This window comes from Sceloporus occidentalis, unplaced genomic scaffold (genome assembly GCF_023333645.1).
Source record: "Sceloporus occidentalis isolate IW3139 unplaced genomic scaffold, rSceOcc1.0.p SCAF_6, whole genome shotgun sequence".
Classification (NCBI taxonomy): domain Eukaryota; kingdom Metazoa; phylum Chordata; class Lepidosauria; order Squamata; family Phrynosomatidae; genus Sceloporus; species Sceloporus occidentalis.
Window position 1 is genome coordinate 72,616,668 of NW_028316986.1, and position 19,880 is coordinate 72,636,547.

The 19,880-nt window shown below is 39.5% G+C and overlaps 1 protein-coding gene across 9 annotated transcripts in view; it reads left to right on the plus strand.

Annotated features, from left to right (window-relative positions):
- Positions 1–19,880, plus strand: part of PDE10A (phosphodiesterase 10A) — a 378,653-nt gene that overhangs the window by 320,060 nt on the left and 38,713 nt on the right. For all 9 annotated transcript variants that reach the window (XM_089530056.1, XM_089530059.1, XM_089530058.1 and 6 more), the window contains 6 exons: positions 2,629–2,680; positions 9,630–9,772; positions 13,255–13,347; positions 15,868–16,054; positions 16,446–16,588; positions 19,069–19,152. In XM_089530056.1, coding sequence (XP_089386182.1) covers positions 2,629–2,680; positions 9,630–9,772; positions 13,255–13,347; positions 15,868–16,054; positions 16,446–16,588; positions 19,069–19,152 — 702 coding nt within the window. The remainder of the gene's footprint in view (positions 1–2,628; positions 2,681–9,629; positions 9,773–13,254; positions 13,348–15,867; positions 16,055–16,445; positions 16,589–19,068; positions 19,153–19,880) is intronic.

Here is a 19,880-nt window from a genome sequence, read left to right on the forward strand (position 1 = left end):
TGAAAAGCAAAAGAGTATCAGAGGCATAAATTATACATATGCTAAAGAAAATTTAAAAAGATCATTATCAGATATTTTCAATAGGTACCAATTCATTGGGCTGAATCCAGATTTATTCTTGCTTACATGCACTGAACTCAAACTAGTAATGTGGCTCTCTCATTTCAGTAGGTATGACTAAATCTAGAGGCAACACTTTGAATGTAGTGAGCGAATATTGTGCCTGTTGCTATCCATGTTTATCTATTTATCAACAATACAGAAAGATTAAATAAAAATTATTAGAATCTTGATTACTTATTTTTCTCAATTCCAGTAAAATTAATATATCTATCTATCTACAAAAGCCTTAGTAAAAAGTAAGAAGTTCTAAACCTAACATCCAAATCAGAAATTAACTTTTACTTTATAAAAGTACTTCCTTTACTTAATTAAAAATATCTTTGACTTTATGTTACTTTTATAAAAAATCAAATGCACAGCATGGATTATCAACAGCATATTCACTATAAGTTTTAGGAATGAGTGTAAAAAGGAAAGAATCTTCACGCAAAGAAGATAGTTCTTTTATATTTTTCCTTGTGGGTCTGGATGCAACACAAAATAAATTCATGGAAAAATAGTTGTCTCTTGGAAGCATCATAACCTGAAAGCTTGTGAATCTTGAAAATATGGTATGTTTAAAATATATTTTTGTTAATAAATTTGGCATACTATATATCTTTCAATAACTTTGAGTGCCTTTGTAAAGGTACCACATCTTAAACACAGAGAGATAGCTGTTGTAGTTTGCAGAAGAGAGGGCAGCTTGTATTTCCAGACACAACTTGCTACACCTGACTAACAGAATGTTTGCTAGTGTGCACATAGGACAAGGCTTAAAAGCCTGCTGGCAATATCCTTCTGCCACTGCAAATGTTGGGGATGAAGAACCTTCAGAATAGGCCAAAGAAAAAAAAAACACCAAAATAAAGGTTGCTTACGGCCTGAAACAGACAGGCGAAAAGGACTACGATGTGACTGCAGTAGTGGCATTCACACTGAGCCCATGGTGACCGCATGTGCCTGGCCCCGATCTGGGGCACTGCCACAGTCCTGAACTGGACTGTCAAAAGGGAGCAGATTTTTCTGCTCCTTTTTGACCTGGTTCTTTTAGGAAGACATGGCATAGACGCAATTTCCAGCTGCATTCAGGGCATGTGCCATCTAAATGCTTCTCCCCAAATGCAGCTGGAAACCACATCATTTGGCCTGTCTGTTTTGGGCCTATGTTATGGTTCTTGTGCAATAATTCATTAGTTTCATATTAAGTTACAGTCTGGTATAACCAGATGTGGCAATTAGCTCTGATTGAAAAAAATATTAATAAGTTCCAAATGATGGAAGGAAATTAGCTCTGATTGAAAAAGTAATTAATAAACTCCAAATGATTGAAGGAAAGAAAGAACACAGGAACACAGTCTTACTATGATTTGGAATTATTTGAGGGAAAATACAATGCTGGACTTCCAAGACATTCAAGCCTTTTTGATTAGTTGCATAAGGAAACACTTTCAACATTTTTTAAATGTTATGTATTAAAACTGTGTGATTTAATATTAATCCTAACTGGGTACTTTTGTTCCTTGGAGAGGAGAGTATTATGGATGATATTATAGTATTAATTAAAGAAAAGAGAAGGCATATAATAATTAATAATAATTTGTTTTATTTATATACCGCTATTCCAAAGATCATAGCGGTGAACAGCAAGTAAGCTAATTTGCCCCCAACAGTCTGGGTACTCATTTTAGCGACCTCGGAAGGATGCAAGCCTGAGTCGAGCTTGGGCCCTTTTGCTGGTCTTGAACTCGCAACCTTGTGGTTTTGAGTGAATGGCTGCAGTATAGGCATTTAACCACTGCGCCACCAGGGCTCCATATATAATAGTTATATTTTTGACTTTCTTATGATATGAATTTTTTAACCTTTGTAAACCAGTGAGGCCCAGACTTGGAAGATGGTGAGCTTATTATGATGACGATGATGACAATAATATGAAAAAAAATCAGAATTTATTTTTTTGATAGACATTTTTTAGCAAGTCCAAAGAAGATGGGTTACCAGAAGTGTTAATGTTTAGGAAGATTGTAGCTGGAGTTTTGACTATCATCCTCTTTCTAAAAGGTTGTATGCTTAACACAGCTCCTATGAACCTGCACAGAATCCAGGGGACCTTTCCACTGTGGTACAAGAGCTAGAATTTGGGCAGAGATAACCGAGGCCTGGACTGAGTTCTCTGTTCACCCAAGAAGCCCACTGGGCAAGTCATTACTTTTCAGTTTAACATACTTCATATAATTTTTGTAAGGATTATGCTGCTTTGAGCTTCTTGAGGGAATAATAGGATACATATGTAAAAGGTAAATATTCCCCCCACTCTGTGTATGAGTGAGTGTTAGTGAATGTGTAGGTTCCCAAAGAGGTGAGGTGCATATTATTCCTGACAAGTACAGTGTTCTGTCTGGTCTTTGTGCATGTATATAGTCTGGCAGTAGAGGAAAAACCACTGTGTTTATTGTTAATTAAATACCAGCACAGCTAATGACTGAATGTAACTTTTTGTGAACATTATTTCTTCTTCTGCAGAACGTATTTTGATAACATAGTTGCAATAGATTCTCTACTTGAACATATAATGGTAAAGTATATTTTTCTTAAAGTTCAGTATTATATAAATTCTTATCAGCACTTTTAAAAAATATGTGACATATGTACATATCGTGTCCAAATCTGTGTATATGTAGTGTGAGTCCATTTAGAGAATTAATTTTAAAAACCTATCCAAAATAAGAATAAAATTTATGGTTGAAAAATAAATTCAGTTTCTACTGATTTTCCCCCCACTTGTATTACATGGTGAGAGTTTTAAAATAATGTGGACTTTAGAACTGAATGAAGTATTGTGTGGAGTAGGTAGATGGTAAACATTAAATTTAACTAATTTTACAGTATATGTCTGTTCTTAGGTATTCTAAGACAATTGTTATAACATTACTTAGCATTTATATGGTATTGTACTCAGTATATTCTTGGGTTAATATTTGTACATTTCATTTAGAGTAAAAGGTGCTGTTAGTCATCTGCTTCTTCTATGAACACGATAAAATCTAAGGCTTCTACTATTTAGGGCCAAACAACATCTAACACTAAACATGTAACTTGTGACTGCATGAATCTTTTAAAATGGTAATCAGGATAAAAACTGCAGGAGGGGTTTTTTTAACCGATTAATTATATCCCCTATAAGCTGATGTTAACCTTGGAAAGGAGGCTTGGATTTATTCAAGGCACTTTGGGTGGAAATCAGAACTTTTTTTCCCTTTTCAGTAATCTCCTCTGCACATATCAGGTTTGTTTTCATTGGCTTTGAACTTCCATTCTCAGGGATGATTATAGTTGTTATCTCATCATCCTGCATCAACAGCCTTGACAATGTAAAGCAGGGGGGCTTTGGCAGCCTTGAATCTTTTCCCAGGTGCTGTAGTGGTTTGCATGTTAGACTATGACTCTGGAGAACAGGGTTCAATCCCCACATGGTCATGGAAATTGGCTGCATGACCTCTGACAAGTGTCACTCAGACTCAGAGGAAGGCAAAGGCAAACCCACTCTGAACACATTTTGCCAAGTAAACCCTGTGATGTGTTCACCTTAGGGTCACCTTAAGTCATAAACTACTTAAAGGCACACAACAGCGAATTGGCTGTTGGAAATCAAGTTATGTTTAGCTCTGTGGTGGCGAACCTATGGCACACTTGCCAGAGATGGCATACAAAGCCATTTTTCAGTGTACACGGAAGGCAGGGAAGAGGAGGAACAAGTGCACACCATCTGAGGCCTTCAGCTGTCTGCAGAGAGGCAGCTGAAGGACTGGGATGGTGCAGAGGGAGGAGGAGGAACAGGTGCATGCCTGTTCATCTTCTTCCCCGTTCACCCTATGAGCCTTCAGCTGTCTCCAGAGAAGAAGTCATGCCCCAGAAGTCCTGCCCACAGAAAGCAAAAGTCCTAACCCCCTGGAAGTTCTGCCCCCTGCACTGGGTAATACCTTGTGCCGGAAAGCCTTTTAGTTTAGGCGCTCAGTCCCTAAAAGTTGTGCCATCACTGATCTAGCTATTGTGTTTGGTTCAGATGGCCCAGACATCTGATGTAAAAAAACACCAACTTGTGTGAGGGACCTCAGATCATGTGAGGTCCTGGCATGGCATAGGTCAAGATATCCACTCCAGGTATAGCAGAGGGAAAATAATATAGTCTGGCCACCATAGCTAGTAGAGATTAGTTCACATTGCTGAAATAGGCATAAGACATCCTGGTTTGTCAGATCAGCAAAATGCAGGATCAGTGTAGTGTGTGGTATAGCTGCCACAATGTACCCTTTAGATTAATTCATTCATAACAACTTCACTATCCATTTTACCCCCAGAAAATTTTCTTAATAATTATTTTCACTTAATACACAAAATAATTTTGACAGCTTTTAGTGTTTGTTTCTTTGCTGTTGGTAACTGAAAGATGGCATTTATTTTGATGGCTTCCTGTACCTAGAGCTGGATGAAGTTCCTTCACTGGATAGCTGCAGTGTAAATTAGGTTGAAATGCATTCCATTAGAGAATTCTGATTCATCAGTCTTTTGAGGGGTTTTTAAAAAAAGTGACTTAGAGTTTACCTTGTTTATTTTTGTTATGGGCTTGGCTCACATTAAACATAGGCTAGGCTTATGGTTTTGTGAAAACCTCTTTCTCTTTGGGGCATTATCACACCAGGACCTATTTAGCAATAACCATGCTAGTGAAAAGAAACAGGAACAAAAGTGCTATAGCATTCAATATTTTCACACTTTTGTGCTTTTACATAAAAACGCAGGAATGCCATGATTGGTTTTCTCAGATATCAGGCAATAAATCAAAGTTATTTGGAAATTGGTTGTTGTGTACATGTGTCGTTTAAATGTTGAATTTCCTCAGTTGCTTTTGCTTTCCCTTTAAATGGTAAATATCCCTGGCAGCAGCCCACTGCACTTCAGAATTAAAGGCCCTATACAGACAGCCAAAATAAAGCTGCTTCGAGTCACTTTGGAGGGATGATGTTTCAATGATGCATGTGTCCTAAGAGTCTGAAAGCTGCACCAAAGCTGCACTCCAGTCCTTAGGACTGGAGCATGGCTTTGGTGTGGCTTCTGGACTCTTAGGACGCATGTAAGATTGAAACACCATACCTCCAAAGTGACTTGAAGCAGCTTTATTTTGGCTGTCTGTATCAGGCCAAAGTTCCCTGGCTGGTGTGGCCCCTTTAAATTGTAAATATCCCCAGCTGCAGCTTGCAGCTGGGGGAGTGCAAATTCCTCCACCAGGGTGGCCCCTTTAAATGACCAGGTTTCTTCACCAGTACCACAGTTGAAATGCGATTTGCTTTCACACCCTGGCAATCTCGCTTCAATTGTGGTATTGAGAAGGCTATTCAAGGGATATCCCAGGAATAGTTTGTTCCCTTCCATTTCTAGGTTCTTCCCAGGATAATGACTGAATGAGTGCGACGTTGTCTGAAAACCTGATGCCCAATTACAGTGTGCTCGCATCATATGCAGCTCTCAGCATACGCTGAAAGCCACACTGGGAAAAGGGGCAGCACCCCCTAGAAGGGGTAATGTCGTGCGTGCCTGTGGTGCACGCACCCCATTCATTTAAATGGGGCTAGAACATACGTGGACATCCCCTTAAATTGGGGGGGGGGGTCCGGAATGGATCCCCTGCATATGGAAAGGGCCCAACTGTATGCAGTTATCCCAGGATTTTGGCTTTTTCTTCCCTCTTTTTCTGGAGTGTGATAATGTCCAAAGGCACAGTTGATGATGGTCCACTTCCAGGCCTATCTATGTAGACATATTTCAGTCTTGTGTAGATGCATTTTGGTCATGTTTCAGAACTGGACTTAACAGTGAAACTGTCTTGGATGCTCTGATAGATTTCACCTGAGCATGAAATGCAATGCTATGTGAACAGAGTAAGTGTGTGTAGAGGGGATTGGGGTGGACCTAGCACTTTCTGGTTTCACTGACATAAAGGAGGAAAGTGGAAGCATGGCTGAGAATACAAGGTGTTTCTAGTTTCTCTCATACAGACAAATAGCCGGTAGTGACCCCCATGCAGATATGCCCCCGAGGCCTATCCACCTTGGATCCCATTTTTGGGAGAATGGCAGAACATAAGTGAAATTAATTAATTAATTAATTACTCCACCCTTTGGAGGATCTAGATTCTGAACAGAGACACTTTCAAGGTGCTCACCATCCTGTCACCATTTTGACAGGGAATGCAGAGGAAAACAAGAATTTGGGAGTGGCACTTGTTGGAATAGATGGAGGTTTTTAAAACTGTTTTCACATATTTGAGGTCTTTCTGTATGGCGTTAAAATCACACTGATTTTTTTAAAATATGGATGGCATTATTGGGCTTTACAGGGACTGGTAAAGGGCCTTAGGACGTTCTGGGTTCCATGTCCTCTGCAGATTACACTGGGCCTATTCCTGCTCTAGAATAGCATGGGAAACCCCTCAGGAGGCAAGGAGGTTCAGCAAAATAAATAAATAAATAAATATCTACTGCTTAGTTTCTTAAGTGTGAACCTCCCCTGAATATCAGCTCTCAGAAATTTATGTGCTGGATTCAATGCAATGTTTTTACTCCTCTATCAAGAGGTTTTTTTAAAATGTCATATGAGAACATGACTACCTGTTTCTCTAAACATTACTAGTATTAGAACAAAATATTATTTTGGCTTGTTTTATTATAAAACTCTTCCTGTTGATACTGATTAAAATTAACAAAAGCTAGGGGAAGCATACTGACCTGTACGTGGTGTATGTGAATGGTTAAAAAATCCCTTTTCCCCCCAGTGCTAAACTACAAAGCAGATATAAGTACTTTTAAACAGGGGTTATGTTTAGCCCTGAAGCTCTTCCAGCTATGTCCACTAATGTCACCTTAAAGTCCCTGACTATGGCGCGTTACAGACCGCCAAAAAGCGGCGGCCTGCACCCGCCCCTTTCCCAGCTGGATCGGGGCCTCAGTGGCCAGAGAGACAGCCACTGAGGCCCCAATCCGCCGCTTTCCAGGCTGCGGGGAAGCGGCAAAAGGCCCTTTCCCTGCAGCCTGGAAAGGGGTGTCCTTGGGGCTTCAAGCCCAAGGACACCCCGCTGTGGTGGGGAGGAGGAGAAAGGGGCCTCTTGGCCCCTTTCTCCTCTGTGTTGCTGGGCGCAGCCGTCTGAAGGCTGTGCCCAGCGATGCAAACGGCAAAAGGAGCTCCGTTTTGGAGCTCCTTTTGTGGCCGGGGAAGGGGCACATTATGCGCCCTGGCGTGGCGTGACGACATCATGTCCGCACCGCCCCGTATAGAGGCGGCGCGGTCGTGACATCGTAATGGCGGCAGCCATGTGGAACGGCTGCCGCCATTTTGTGCGCGCTCCGCACGTGCTAGGGTTGGAGGCTCCGGAAAGGACGCCCCTTTCTAAACCTAGCACGCGCAGAGTGCGCACTTTTAGGCCCGTTTATAACGGGCCTATGTCTCTTGACTCCTTAGGAGTAACCCATATGTCGTCAGTTTCCTGCATATTAAAATACAGTCTGTCCTCGCCTTACGCGGGGGATCCGGAACGGATCCCGCCGCGTAAGGCGAATTCCGCCTATGCTCGAGCCCCATTGGAAACAATGGGGCTCGTGCGCGGTGGCGCGGGAGCGCGGGAGCGCGCAGGGTGCAACAGGCGCGCGCGCCCAATCAATTGAATGGGACGCTCCGCCCCGCGCGCGCCCCGCGGCTTGAGCGCATATGCTCAAGGCCGCGTATGGCGCGCCCGCGTATGGCACGGGCGCGCTGTATTCCAGAAGCAAAATACGCCTTCCTTAAGTTAAAATTGCTCTTCCCAAGAGAGGAAAAACATATCAATGAAATATGTGGATCCAGTTAATCCACAGCAAGAATGAAGGATACCCTCCTGTCAGGGTCAGAAAGGCAGACTACGGCTATTCCATTGTTATTTTCGTATCCTGAATCAACATGGTAGAAAGGGAACTCTCTTGTCTTGTTTTCTGTCCACATCCATTTTTATCATTCCTCTATGCATGGAGCATAATGTTTCTGAAAAGGGAGAACCCTATTATCTGTGAGCCTGACCACATGAGTCAGAAAACTAGAGCTGTGACAAGTGGATTGCTTTCCACAGATAGCAAAGGATCTTTGCTTTAGACTCATGTAAGACAGTAATAAAAATGGGGATGGAGGTTGATTGCTCTCAGGAGCTTTCCACCTTGTGTATTTTTTTTCATCATGTGAAAATAATGAGTGAACAGAAACCTCTTTTCTCTCTAGACATCTTTCTGCCTCATCATGGGATGACAGGCCTCTGCAAAGCTCTCATGTCTTTGTTCATGGAAGCCATGTCACCAAAAAGAAATGGCAGGAAGAAAATAGGGAGCAAGTAATAGAGAAAGAAGAACTAGATAATATTAGAATGCACCTGCATCCAAAACAAAAACAAATGAGTCTCCCTGCTTGGATTCCAGAGTTATTCCTCTGAAGAACAGAAGATTTACCCCAACTTCACATAATATTATCCTTTTGACAAACTTGGAAGCAAGTTCCATGCAGAATATTCAGATTATAGTTGCAAAAGCATTTCCAAATTCCGCATAAGTTAAGTGGAATGAGGAGGAAGCATATTCAGCATGGCAACTTTCTGCCTAACCTCACTCACCCAGCTAGTTCAGACTGGCCAATTGAGAACCATGGCTTCATTGCAGAAAAATGTCATAAAAATAGCTAAGAAACCAATCAGAGGTACAGAGAGGATGTTGGAGGCCTGGCAAGTATTCTCCTCCTCTAGAAATAGAAAGTGGAAGAATCCAGTACAGCTTTGTCCCCTGAATCAAAATCAATGTAACAATGGACAGTCCTGATCGGACCTCTCCAGAGCAAATATTATTACCAAGCAGAGAGAAAGGATTTCTGTTAAATATTGTAGGAGGCATTATTAACATCTGTTTTTCCCATTCCTCCTGCAGTGTCTCTAGAGAGAAGTACACACTCTATGGAAAAATGTACTCAAAGGAAACAGAGATCCAGTCAGTCTTAGCCAAGACGCCACTTTCATTCACTCAGATCTTCAGAGAGGACCATACATATGGATAGTTATCTAGCTGACTCTCTCGTCTGTCTGTCTGTCTTCCCCTCTTCTCTCTATCTCTCTCTCTGTTTCACACACACATACACAGAGGCCTCATCAAATTGTTGATTTGTTTTTGTTTTTCTTACTGGAATTGAGTGTGTGGGGTTTTGGGGTTTTGTTTTTTTTGGTGGGATGCATGCCTGAAGATCAAGGGGTCCCAGAGGAAGGGATGTAACCTAAAACTTTCTGTAATCCATCCCTCAGGAAGGACAGAAATAAGTCTAGGATTTCTGTATTTGTGCCTAATTAATTAGATGACATCCTCTGTTTAGAATGCTTATTGACACCTACTTGTCAGTTTGGTTTATGAAACATTACAGTTTCTCTTAAGCATGCTTTAATTAACTGTAGCTTTATTCTCTTTATGTAGATATATGCAAAAAACCTGGTGAATGCAGATCGCTGTGCACTCTTCCAGGTAGATGAGAAGAACAATGAGTTATATTCGGACCTATTTGATATTGGGGAGGAACAAGAAGGGAAACCTGTCTTCAAGAAGACCAAAGAAATAAGGTAAAATAGATAGTGGGCTATCCCTTTGCATGCCAGTATCATTACCCAAATGCTATCATAGGCCCTGTGACAACTTTTGTCACATGTAATATCATTCTCACCAGGGTCTGCAACTCCAGAAGTTAGTTCTTCTGGAAATGATCATTGCAATGCCAACACAACTACAGTCTGAAGCTGTAATGTCACTCCCAGAAATTCCATCTTCTGGAGGCAGTCCTTTGGGAGATCATGTGCTGAAAAGCTCTGTATTGCTCCAAGGTAGGTAAAAATGTGAGCGTTATAGTAAGTTGTAGCTTCTGGTTTGTCAAATATTAACATTTGATGGTAAAAAGTCATTTTCAAACCAAATCATATGGTCAGTTCAGAATGACAGTTGTAGAGCACCATTCCCAATATAATCCATGGCCTTCCTTGCTTATCAAATTTTTCTCTAACTTGTCAGAAAACTATTGGCCTGCAGGAGTGTGACTCAGGAGATTATCTCACTGCCAATTCCCACTGGGATAGACATGGGCTGTAACCGTAACAGACGGATCTTATCAGACATCCCTGTGGCCGAGCAGTAGGCAGCCGGGCTTCTGCAGCTTTTCAAGAATGGGAAAATCTTGTTCTTGAAAAGCTGCAGGATAACCCTGATTTGGCTACGGGCTGCCTATTGCTGGCCACTGGGCTGTCTGACAAGATCCATCTGTTACTGTTACAACCTATGTCTTTCTTGACGGGAAATTAGTGGTGCAGACTCAATCAGAGGTGGTGGTGGAGTTTGTGACTTGAATATATTACATCTGCCTGCCTCTGTAGCAGTCTTTGGAAATGGTGGAAGCTATCACTAAGCAAATTGTTTTAATTTTTCTTCTCTTTTTCATTTGATTTTAATATTTACTTATCTTAGATTGAAACTCAGCCCAATTCATGTTTATTTTGTTTCCTGGATCTTATTACTTTAGGGCAGAGGTGGGACAGGTTTGAAGATCAATTTTCTTTCACACTTTTCTTTTAGTTTTCCTGTCTGTCTGTCTGTCTGTCTGTGTCTGTCTTTGAAACACACATACACACACACCTATCTCAGAACTTGGAACACTGAGTTTGAAAATTAATTTGTTACCATCAACAGTAATAACTGAAATTGTTTAGTCATTATTAACTTATTAATTAAAAGGTAGGTTGGGCATGCCATGTGATTTACAGAGAAAAGCATGGAAGTTGTCACTGTTGTCCTCAAAGGAGCACATTTTTCTGTTGGCTCCTTCAAAAGGGCCCCTTTTGTTCTTTTAAACTTCTCTGCCTCTAACTTAAAAATTTTCCCTTACAATAACTACAAAACACACAATATGGTTGTTACATAGGAATGGTGGAAGTTTGGCTTGTCTAGGAACTATCAGTTTGGGAAAGGCTGTCCCGAAGCATAGGATTTCATCTTCGATTCTGTTTTGTCACTGATTTGCATTTCTCTTTTCTTTCCACCCCCATCAACATATACACAAAGCTGTTTGACAATGGAACACTCTCCCTCAGAGCGTAGTGGAGTCTCCTTCTTTGGAGGTTTTTAAATAGAGGCTGGATGGCCATCTATCAGGGGTGATTTGATTGTGATTTCCTGCATGGCAGGGGGTTGGACTGAGTGGACCTTGTGGTCTCTTCCAACTCTGTGACTCTATGACTTCACTCACTTTTCAAATATCTTGTTTGTTAATAACAATAAGGCATGAGATAAGGGTGTATTTCAGTTAGATGTCACTGATCCACCCTAAGTGTAGCAATAAATGAATACTTACAAGGCTTAGTCAGTGAAACAAGGGTGGTAAATTCTTAATCAGAAATATTTTGAGAGCCTCTTAAGTATAAGCAAATACTGCATCACAGCTACTGTTTTGATCACAAGAATTATCCCAATATTCATGGAAAGGATCACAATTACTGTGCTCTTCATCTTAACCCTATACTTGGGACATGAAGAAAAGTAAATTTGTAACCAATAAATAGAAATCTCAAAACATGTCTCAGTTTGTTTTCTTAGATGAAGAAATGCCATTATCCCTCTAGGGCTATCTAACCCAAGGAAGGAAAAATGTTTTTCTTTTTTTTAAAAAAATTAAGCCTCCTCCCTTCTCCACCTTGTTCCAAAAGACTCCTCTGTTCCTTTCCAGAAGTTCCAGTTTGTGTTCCCATTGGGATGTGGGTTTCAGATGATGAGGCTGGGGAGTAGTTATATAATGCGGAGTGGTTCAATTACTCTAAGGCTTCCATGCCTCCTTAATGTGAGTCTGTGGGTGCTACATCAGTCTCCCATTGAATTCCTAGATGATGCTACTCAGAATATCATCACTCCTTTTTTCCCTGGTGGCTGTAACATCAACTCAGAGACTCAACAGATAGGTGCTCTGTATTATCTTCTAGTTGGTCCTATACTTCATTCCTGAGGTCAGTTCAAATGGCCTCAGAAATGGGAAATGTTGGGTTCTTTTTTAAAAACTTGCTTCTCCTTACAGCATCCAAACCTAAGGAATGGGAAAAATAATCTGGGCATCTCCTGGGTCCTCAAGTTATTATCTAGAATTCAAAGCCTTATAGGCAACATGAGAACCTGCTTGTCTTCTTCCACCCCCTGGATCTTGGAAAAGGACAACTTTGATCATTCTAATTAGGGTATCCTGGAAATAGGTCATCCTGGCATATTCCATTTATCATGATTGATATCTAGCATGCTTTTCATGGATCTTCCTTTGTGGAAATCTGTAGAGTTGATATAATTCATCCTACAAATTGAACACAGCCTTCCAAGGCCACTTTTGTAGATGCTGGATCTCTTCTAGACTCCAGCACAAAAAGTGGAAAGTGACACCATCAAAAGCTTTCAGTGTAATTCTCTTAGGTCCAAAACACATTGCAGAAATAATCCAGTTTGAGACCACTTTAACTGCCCTGGCTCAGTGCTAGGGAATCCTAGGAATTGTACTTTATTGTGGCACCAGAGCTCTCTGACAGAGAAGGGTAAATGTCTTACAATACTACAGTCCCCAGAATTTCTTAGCATTGAGCCAGGGTAGTTAAACTGATCTAAGACTGGATTATTTCTGGGGTGTTTTTTTTTTTTTTTTTTTTTTTGGGCTATGTGGCCATGTTCTAGAAGATTTTCTTCCTGACGTTTCGCCAGCATCTGTGGCTGGCATGTTCAGAGAATTCTCTGAAGATGCCAGCCACAGATGCTGGCGAAACATCAGGAAGAAAATCTTCTAGAACATGGCCACATAACCCGAAAAACCCACAAAACCATGGATGCCGGCCATGAAAGCCTTCGACTTCACAATGGATTATTTCTGATAATCAGTCTTGTCGCACTTTTGAGACTGAAAGTGTACTTTCTCAGATGCATGCAGAGGAAATAGACTCAAGTCTGTGAGAGCTCATGCTACCAGCTTCAAATGCACTTCCTTCTAAGCATATTATGTAAACATATGTGCATCTCTTTATGTCATATGCAGGTTTTCTATTGAAAAAGGAATAGCTGGTCAGGTAGCAAGAACAGGTGAAGTCCTCAACATTCCTGATGCCTATGCTGATCCACGTTTTAACAGGTATGAAATTAAGTAAGCTCATCATATATGAATGCAACACAACTAGCACTGTGTTCTTCTAAAGCAAATTTAGAATTTGGATTTGCATTTATGGCTTTTCAATACAGTTTACTTTAAATACAAATTACAATGGCAAAGGCGAGTTGTCTTGATACTCTTGGAGATTATTTCTTAATTTAGGAATGGCACCTCTTTCTAGAGCATGTCAAAAGGCCAAGAACAACTGCTTTAAAAGGATAGGGCCCTCCCAAATCAAATCTACCAAGTTAATTATTTTGTTGTGTCAGGTTTGAGTTCCCAAAGAAATGCACACTATTAGTTCTAAAATCTCTCTCTTTCTCCCTCCCTCCCCCTCACTCATTCTCATACTCATTCCCTCTCTCTCCCTCCCTCTCTCCCACTCTCTCTAATCAACTTTCCCCCTTCACCATATCATAGTAGGAATGAAAAGAATATATGGAAATATTTTAAAAGTGTCAAAATATGTTTTTAGAATGTGAAAAAAACTGAGGAGAAGACTCCTGGACTGATAAGGATCTTTGCAGTTTTGAGATTCATTCAGTGCAAAATTCACGTGTGGTTATTTTGCACAGAAAACATTTTCTCTGCAGGAAATAGCATTTTCTGCACAGAGAATTATGTTTATATGCCAGAATGTTATTTTTGTGCATACAAAAAGCTGTTTCGTGCACATAAAATGCTGTAATTGGGGATGTATTTTGCACAAAAAATTTCCATGGGGAAATTGCATAAGAAACAACAATTTCTATACAGGAAACAGCATTTTGCTGACCAACTCATTGAATAACGAGACCAGACACAAAGAACTGGGTTGTAAAATGGACAACTTTATTAAAACTCAACTTATTTAATTTTATTTCTTTGAGGACTGCAAGCCCAGGGGGGAGAACCTTGTGCAGGACCAGCTGGTGGATGGTCTGCTCCAAGACCAATTCCCCAGCTTCCAAAAGGGCGAAAACACCTGAGCCCCAAGGGCAAGCCATAATTTGGGTTGCTCCCCGGTCGGCCCTCATCCGGAAGGCCAACCCAAGACTTCCCCACTTAACTCTCAAGACTTAAGTGACAGTTTAAATCTCAGGCCAGCCCCAAGGCAAATCTCTTTCCTTTCGTGTTTAGTCTCAAGGCGTAAACCTCAGTTCCAGAGACCCACCTTCACCCTTTAGGAGGGTGCTGAGGTGTTCACCGAAACGTCTATCTCCCCCCCCCCCATCCCATGAAGCCTGTTTATGACCACACCCTAAGCCAATTGTCTAATTCCCCAATTAACAGTGTAGGATAGGCAAAAACCCTTGGAAAAACAAGGGCAAAAATTCCTATCCAGCCTCGAAGCAACCAGAATGAATCTCACACTGTTGTCGAGGTGGGAGGGTGGGCCAGTGATCAAGGCAAGTGACTGGGAGATCAGGCAGGAGAGCCTCAAGCAGGCTAAGCCCTGCCCACTCCCTGCTAACAGCCACAGAAGTGTGCCATTTTTATTTAAATTTCTGGTCTCTCCAATGAGACACCAGCAAAGCCTTCTCCCAGGACCAGTAGGTCGGGAGAAGTATTCATCACATAAAATAATATTTATATGCAAGAATATTATGTGCGGAAAATACTATTTTCTGTGAAGAACAACCAAGTCCTCATTTTGCATAGCAAAAGTCTTGAATTGTGAATTGTCCTCAAAACTAGTTTACAAACTTTCTTGCAGTAGGTATTAAAATGGTAAAATTACTAGCTGTTTCTTTGAGAAGAAATTTAGTGAAACATTACATCCCTCCACAGTAGGTCTATAGATTTATACTGTTCTCTTGACCACAGTTCATTGCCTTACTTGGGCCTAATTAGACCTGTGTTTTGTTGTGCTTCAAAACAAACACACAAGCACTGATTTAGTTTTTTTTTTTAAATCTTCTGATCCAAATCAAATTTCAAAGGGTTGCATGCTCTTATAATGATTCCAGAGAAACAGTTTCTGACCTTCAGATGCTCTTGTATCTAAAAGCAAGGTGAAATTTTCATCCCACCTATTCATCATAAGAGGGAAGAGGAAGTCTTAGGGAGTCCCCTGCAGATCCATAGGATTCCATCATAGAGCTCCATTGGATTTCCTGTTTATGTGACCATGCTTTCTCTACTTAAACATTAGCATCTTCTGACAGTCATCATATGCATTCTGTGCCTTCAAGTCATTTCTGACTTATGGAAACTCTATCATGAGGTTTTCTTGGCAGATTTGTTCAGATGGGATTTGCCTTTGCCTTCCTCTGAGACTGAGAGAATTTGACTTGGCCAAAGTCACTAAGAGGGTTTCTATGGCTGAGTGGAGATTTGAACCCTGGTCTCCCAGAGTCATAGGCCATCATTCAAACCACTATATCACGCTGGTTCTTTTCAAGGGCCATCATGCCCAGTGTTATTAGATCTTTCACATAAAAAAGTGAATGTATGAATCTTTGAAATGAAAGTCTATTAATTTTTTTCCTTTTCTTTTCCCCCTCCTCATTAAATGTCTAGAGAAGTAGATCTCTACACAGGATACACCACAAGGAACATTTTATGCATGCCTATTGTGAGCCGAGGAACTGTAATAGGCGTTGTGCAGATGGTGAACAAACTAAGTGGAAGTGCCTTCTCTAAAACTGATGAGAACAACTTTAAAATGTTTGCAGTCTTTTGTGCTTTAGCCTTACACTGTGCTAATGTAAGTTTTATTTCATAGAAACAGCCAACTTCACCAGAATGAAATCAATTCATTTTATAAAACATGTTATTAATATTAATGCTTTTGTTTAGTGAACACAGTTGTACTGATTTGATAGTTAAAAGAACAAAGACTATGCTGATTTTTGGGATCAAAGTTTCAGTTACATTGCTTAAAATTTTACAAAGGCCTTCCATTCATGATCACTACATCAATTTATTATCTCTTTTAAATTATTTCCATTTAGCCCTCAAAAAGACGGCTTAAGTAATGTGAGTTAGGATGCACAAATGTTTAGTATAAATAAAAGATTTAACAGGGGGGAGTTAAAATATATTTTAGCTATGTTTGATATATTTATCACTTATAAAAGCATCATATTTTATTTTAGATGTACCACAGAATTCGCCATTCAGAGTGCATTTATCGTGTAACTATGGAGAAGCTTTCTTATCATAGTGTATGTACAGCAGAAGAATGGCAAAACCTCATGGACTGTAAACTCCCACCACATCTCTGCAAAGAAATTGAATTGTAAGTTTTTAAATGTAATTTTTGAACATAAAAGTAGATTACACTTTATTTAATTTGTATTCAGCCTTTCTCCCTGCATGGGGCCCACACTTTCTAATGTGACAGTTGTAGCTGTTCAAAAGGTTAAAGTGGACATGCTAGTAAATACATTTTTGAACTGAATGTGATGATTTTTTTTTTAAAATGCATTAGATTAGCAAATCAACAAGTAGGCCCAGACAGGGAATTTAAAGTTTTCTTCCCTTACTGATATCTTGAAGCACTATCTTCTTTGGAACTATTTGCATTTAGAGGAACTCCCTGTTGGTCCCAGTTGAACTTATCCTTCACTCTTGCAAAGTCTAAAAATCTCTGCTAAGTCTCTCTCACCAGGGAGTTAGCGAGAGAGAAACTGCTGATAACTCTCTTACTACATGTCACAGTTTAGTCATCAGAGAACACCAAATCCAGTGTATGACCTGATATATGTATAGGCTCTGAAATGGTCTGGGACAATCCCATCGTTGTCATGGCAGCCGTGAGAGATTAATCATTTGTATAAATAAAGCAATTATTTTCAACTGTAACATATCTGCCATGCAGTACTGTGTTTCCAACCCACCTAAGTATTTTACAGGGTTCAGTGATGGGAAAATAAAACACCTGTTGCATACAACTATGATTCAGGAACACTTAATAACAAAACAATGAGTAGCTCTATCATTCTGACCCTCAACCTATTATTATGAATATAACTTTGGATAACAAGATAAAATACAATTTAAAATGATTGTATTGTATTCTTCCATTTCATGATGTTTGTTACCTCTCAGGCAGTGCACAAATTTGTCATAAACAAGAATTCAACTAATTATAATCAACAATGCCACTGCTTGCCATTACTGTAATTAAACATTATAAAGTTTCTGGAGACTTACCTGTGGTATCTTACAATCTGAAGTTTTTCAAAATCTCGAGTAGTAGTAGTAGTAGCAGCAGTTGTTGTTATTGCTTGTGAATAATTTTGTTCAAGTTTTCCTTGTTGTAAGTAATATAAGACAAGTCTCTTCAAAGTTCTGTTCTACACGACTAGTAGATAATTGCACAAGTTGAGGGACTTTCTCCATGAAAAATATTTTACATTTCACTGATACATTTCTTTGGGCAACTTACATAAATTGGGCTATATCCTGAATTAACCCTACCTAATGGGACTGAATGAAGACCATTTTTCTGCCCCCTGCTTCCTGCAGCAGTTCCTCCAGGCTCCTAAAAATGCTACATAGAAGGTTAGAAGGCTGTACTAAATGAGTTGCTTGTTCGAGGTGAAAAGTAGCCTATGAGAAGGTGGGGAGATTTGGTCCCTGGCTCTCGTGCATTTATCCACCCCTCTACAGCACTATATAAATAAAGTATAATAATAAAAGTATAATACTAAAAGGAAAACCAAAGTGTAAAACAAATATATTCAGTATGCCTAACCATGCAAGTTTTTATCTGGTTATAAAGGAGATACAAACCTGAAATTTTAGATATGGTGGCTATTTTTCTGTGAGCACCTTCTTTATGACAAGGACATTATTACATCAGGTGGGACATTAGTACATGAGGTGGGAGAGCAAAACAATTAAAACAAAACAGATGGTTGCTAGGAGAAGATGACAGCGTAAACAAAATAAGAAATTTCAATTGCTCAAAGCTGTTTATCAGTACTGCTCAGGGCCAAGTGTCATTGTGTAGGGAGTATCTCTTAATCCATCTGTCATAGTTCTCATAAATTCTTTCTCCTATTAAGCTTGAGTAAAGATGACTACACCTACTTTATTTGCAGATAGAAAACTGAGGATGGCTGTTTGGGCATCATTTGTAGGGTTTGGGGGCAAAAGCTTGCAAAGGAAAGGCTTTGTCTGTCTTTGAAAAGTAAAAACCACTGGCACTGCTCCCCCCCCCCCCAGTGGTGCAAAGTGATTCATACAACTAGTTTAGTCCACTTCAGGGATCTCACACTACTTCAAGCAAGCCCCAAAGTTGGAAACAGACCATTCTACCCTAATCAGTAACTATACTGTGTAAGAGGCCTGGAGTTAGCATGCCTCCTTATGGTTCCTGAAGACCTTCTTTTAGCTTAGTGCTTTTAGCACTCCACATTGTTCTGATTTTTTCTTTCATTCTTTTGGTGGTTTTGACTGATTTTACCATATGTTCCACTGTTGTATCCCTTGCTACTGATTTTCCTTTCGGCTATGTTAACTTTTGCTCTTTTAGTGTGGTGTTATTAACTTGGTTTTTTATTTGTTTGGTAATTAGCCATCTAGAGAATGATTAAGCTATTGGGCACTTTAAAAATAAAATATAAGACTGATTATTTGAATAAAATATAATTAGTGCTTTATTTGGAATGGTCTGATATTCCTATTTTAAAAACGTGTTTATGAAGTGTAAAGCATGAATGACAGCCTTCTGTCTTTAGTTCTCCTAACTGTATGTTTCTCTTATAACAGATACCATTTTGACATTAGTCCTTATGAAGATCTCTGGGCAGCCATTTTTATCCATATGGTCCATCAGTGTTGTGGGATAGGCTGGTATGAATTCATTTTTAAAAACTATTTTGCATCGGTACAATTATCATTTTTTTGTGGTTTATTCGGTGGTATGCCATAATTTGAAATATAGTATTTCTAGGTTGCCTGTTAAATTAGACTGCTATAAATGTAGGATCTGATTTTATGTTTGTATGACATTTTTCATTGCTTCTGTAAAACAAAAAATCCTTAGTATCAATTCATACAAAGTTGTGCTTTCAATTCAAGTAAATCGTTGGATTGATAATATTTTGCAGGTACATTGGTTATAGATTATAAATGTAAACAGTTGATGTGTGAACTGAGATAAAAGGAAATATTTGTTAAAAAAATTACTAGCCAACTCTCATATCAATTATATGTAAAAATGCATTATCGGTTAAATGAAACAAGGTCACATGGAGAAATTGTTGGTAATTATGTTAGAATATAAAAGACAAATAACACAGAAGAGCAGCAGTCAAAACTGCCAACAAACAGAAGTTCTTTTAAAAAACAACAACAGAGGATTGCAATTAGTAAATAATTTGGGAATATATTAAGGTATTAAGTAAGCAATGAACAGACAAAACTTGCTGATTGTGAATAAGAAATAACATTAAACAATACTATGAGTAGAACAACCAATTGAATTGCAACTTAAAATAGAAACAATACAAAAAATATATATAAGCATTTCTGAAAACTACATAAAGTAAATACCAGCTGGACAGTGGGTGCACAAAATA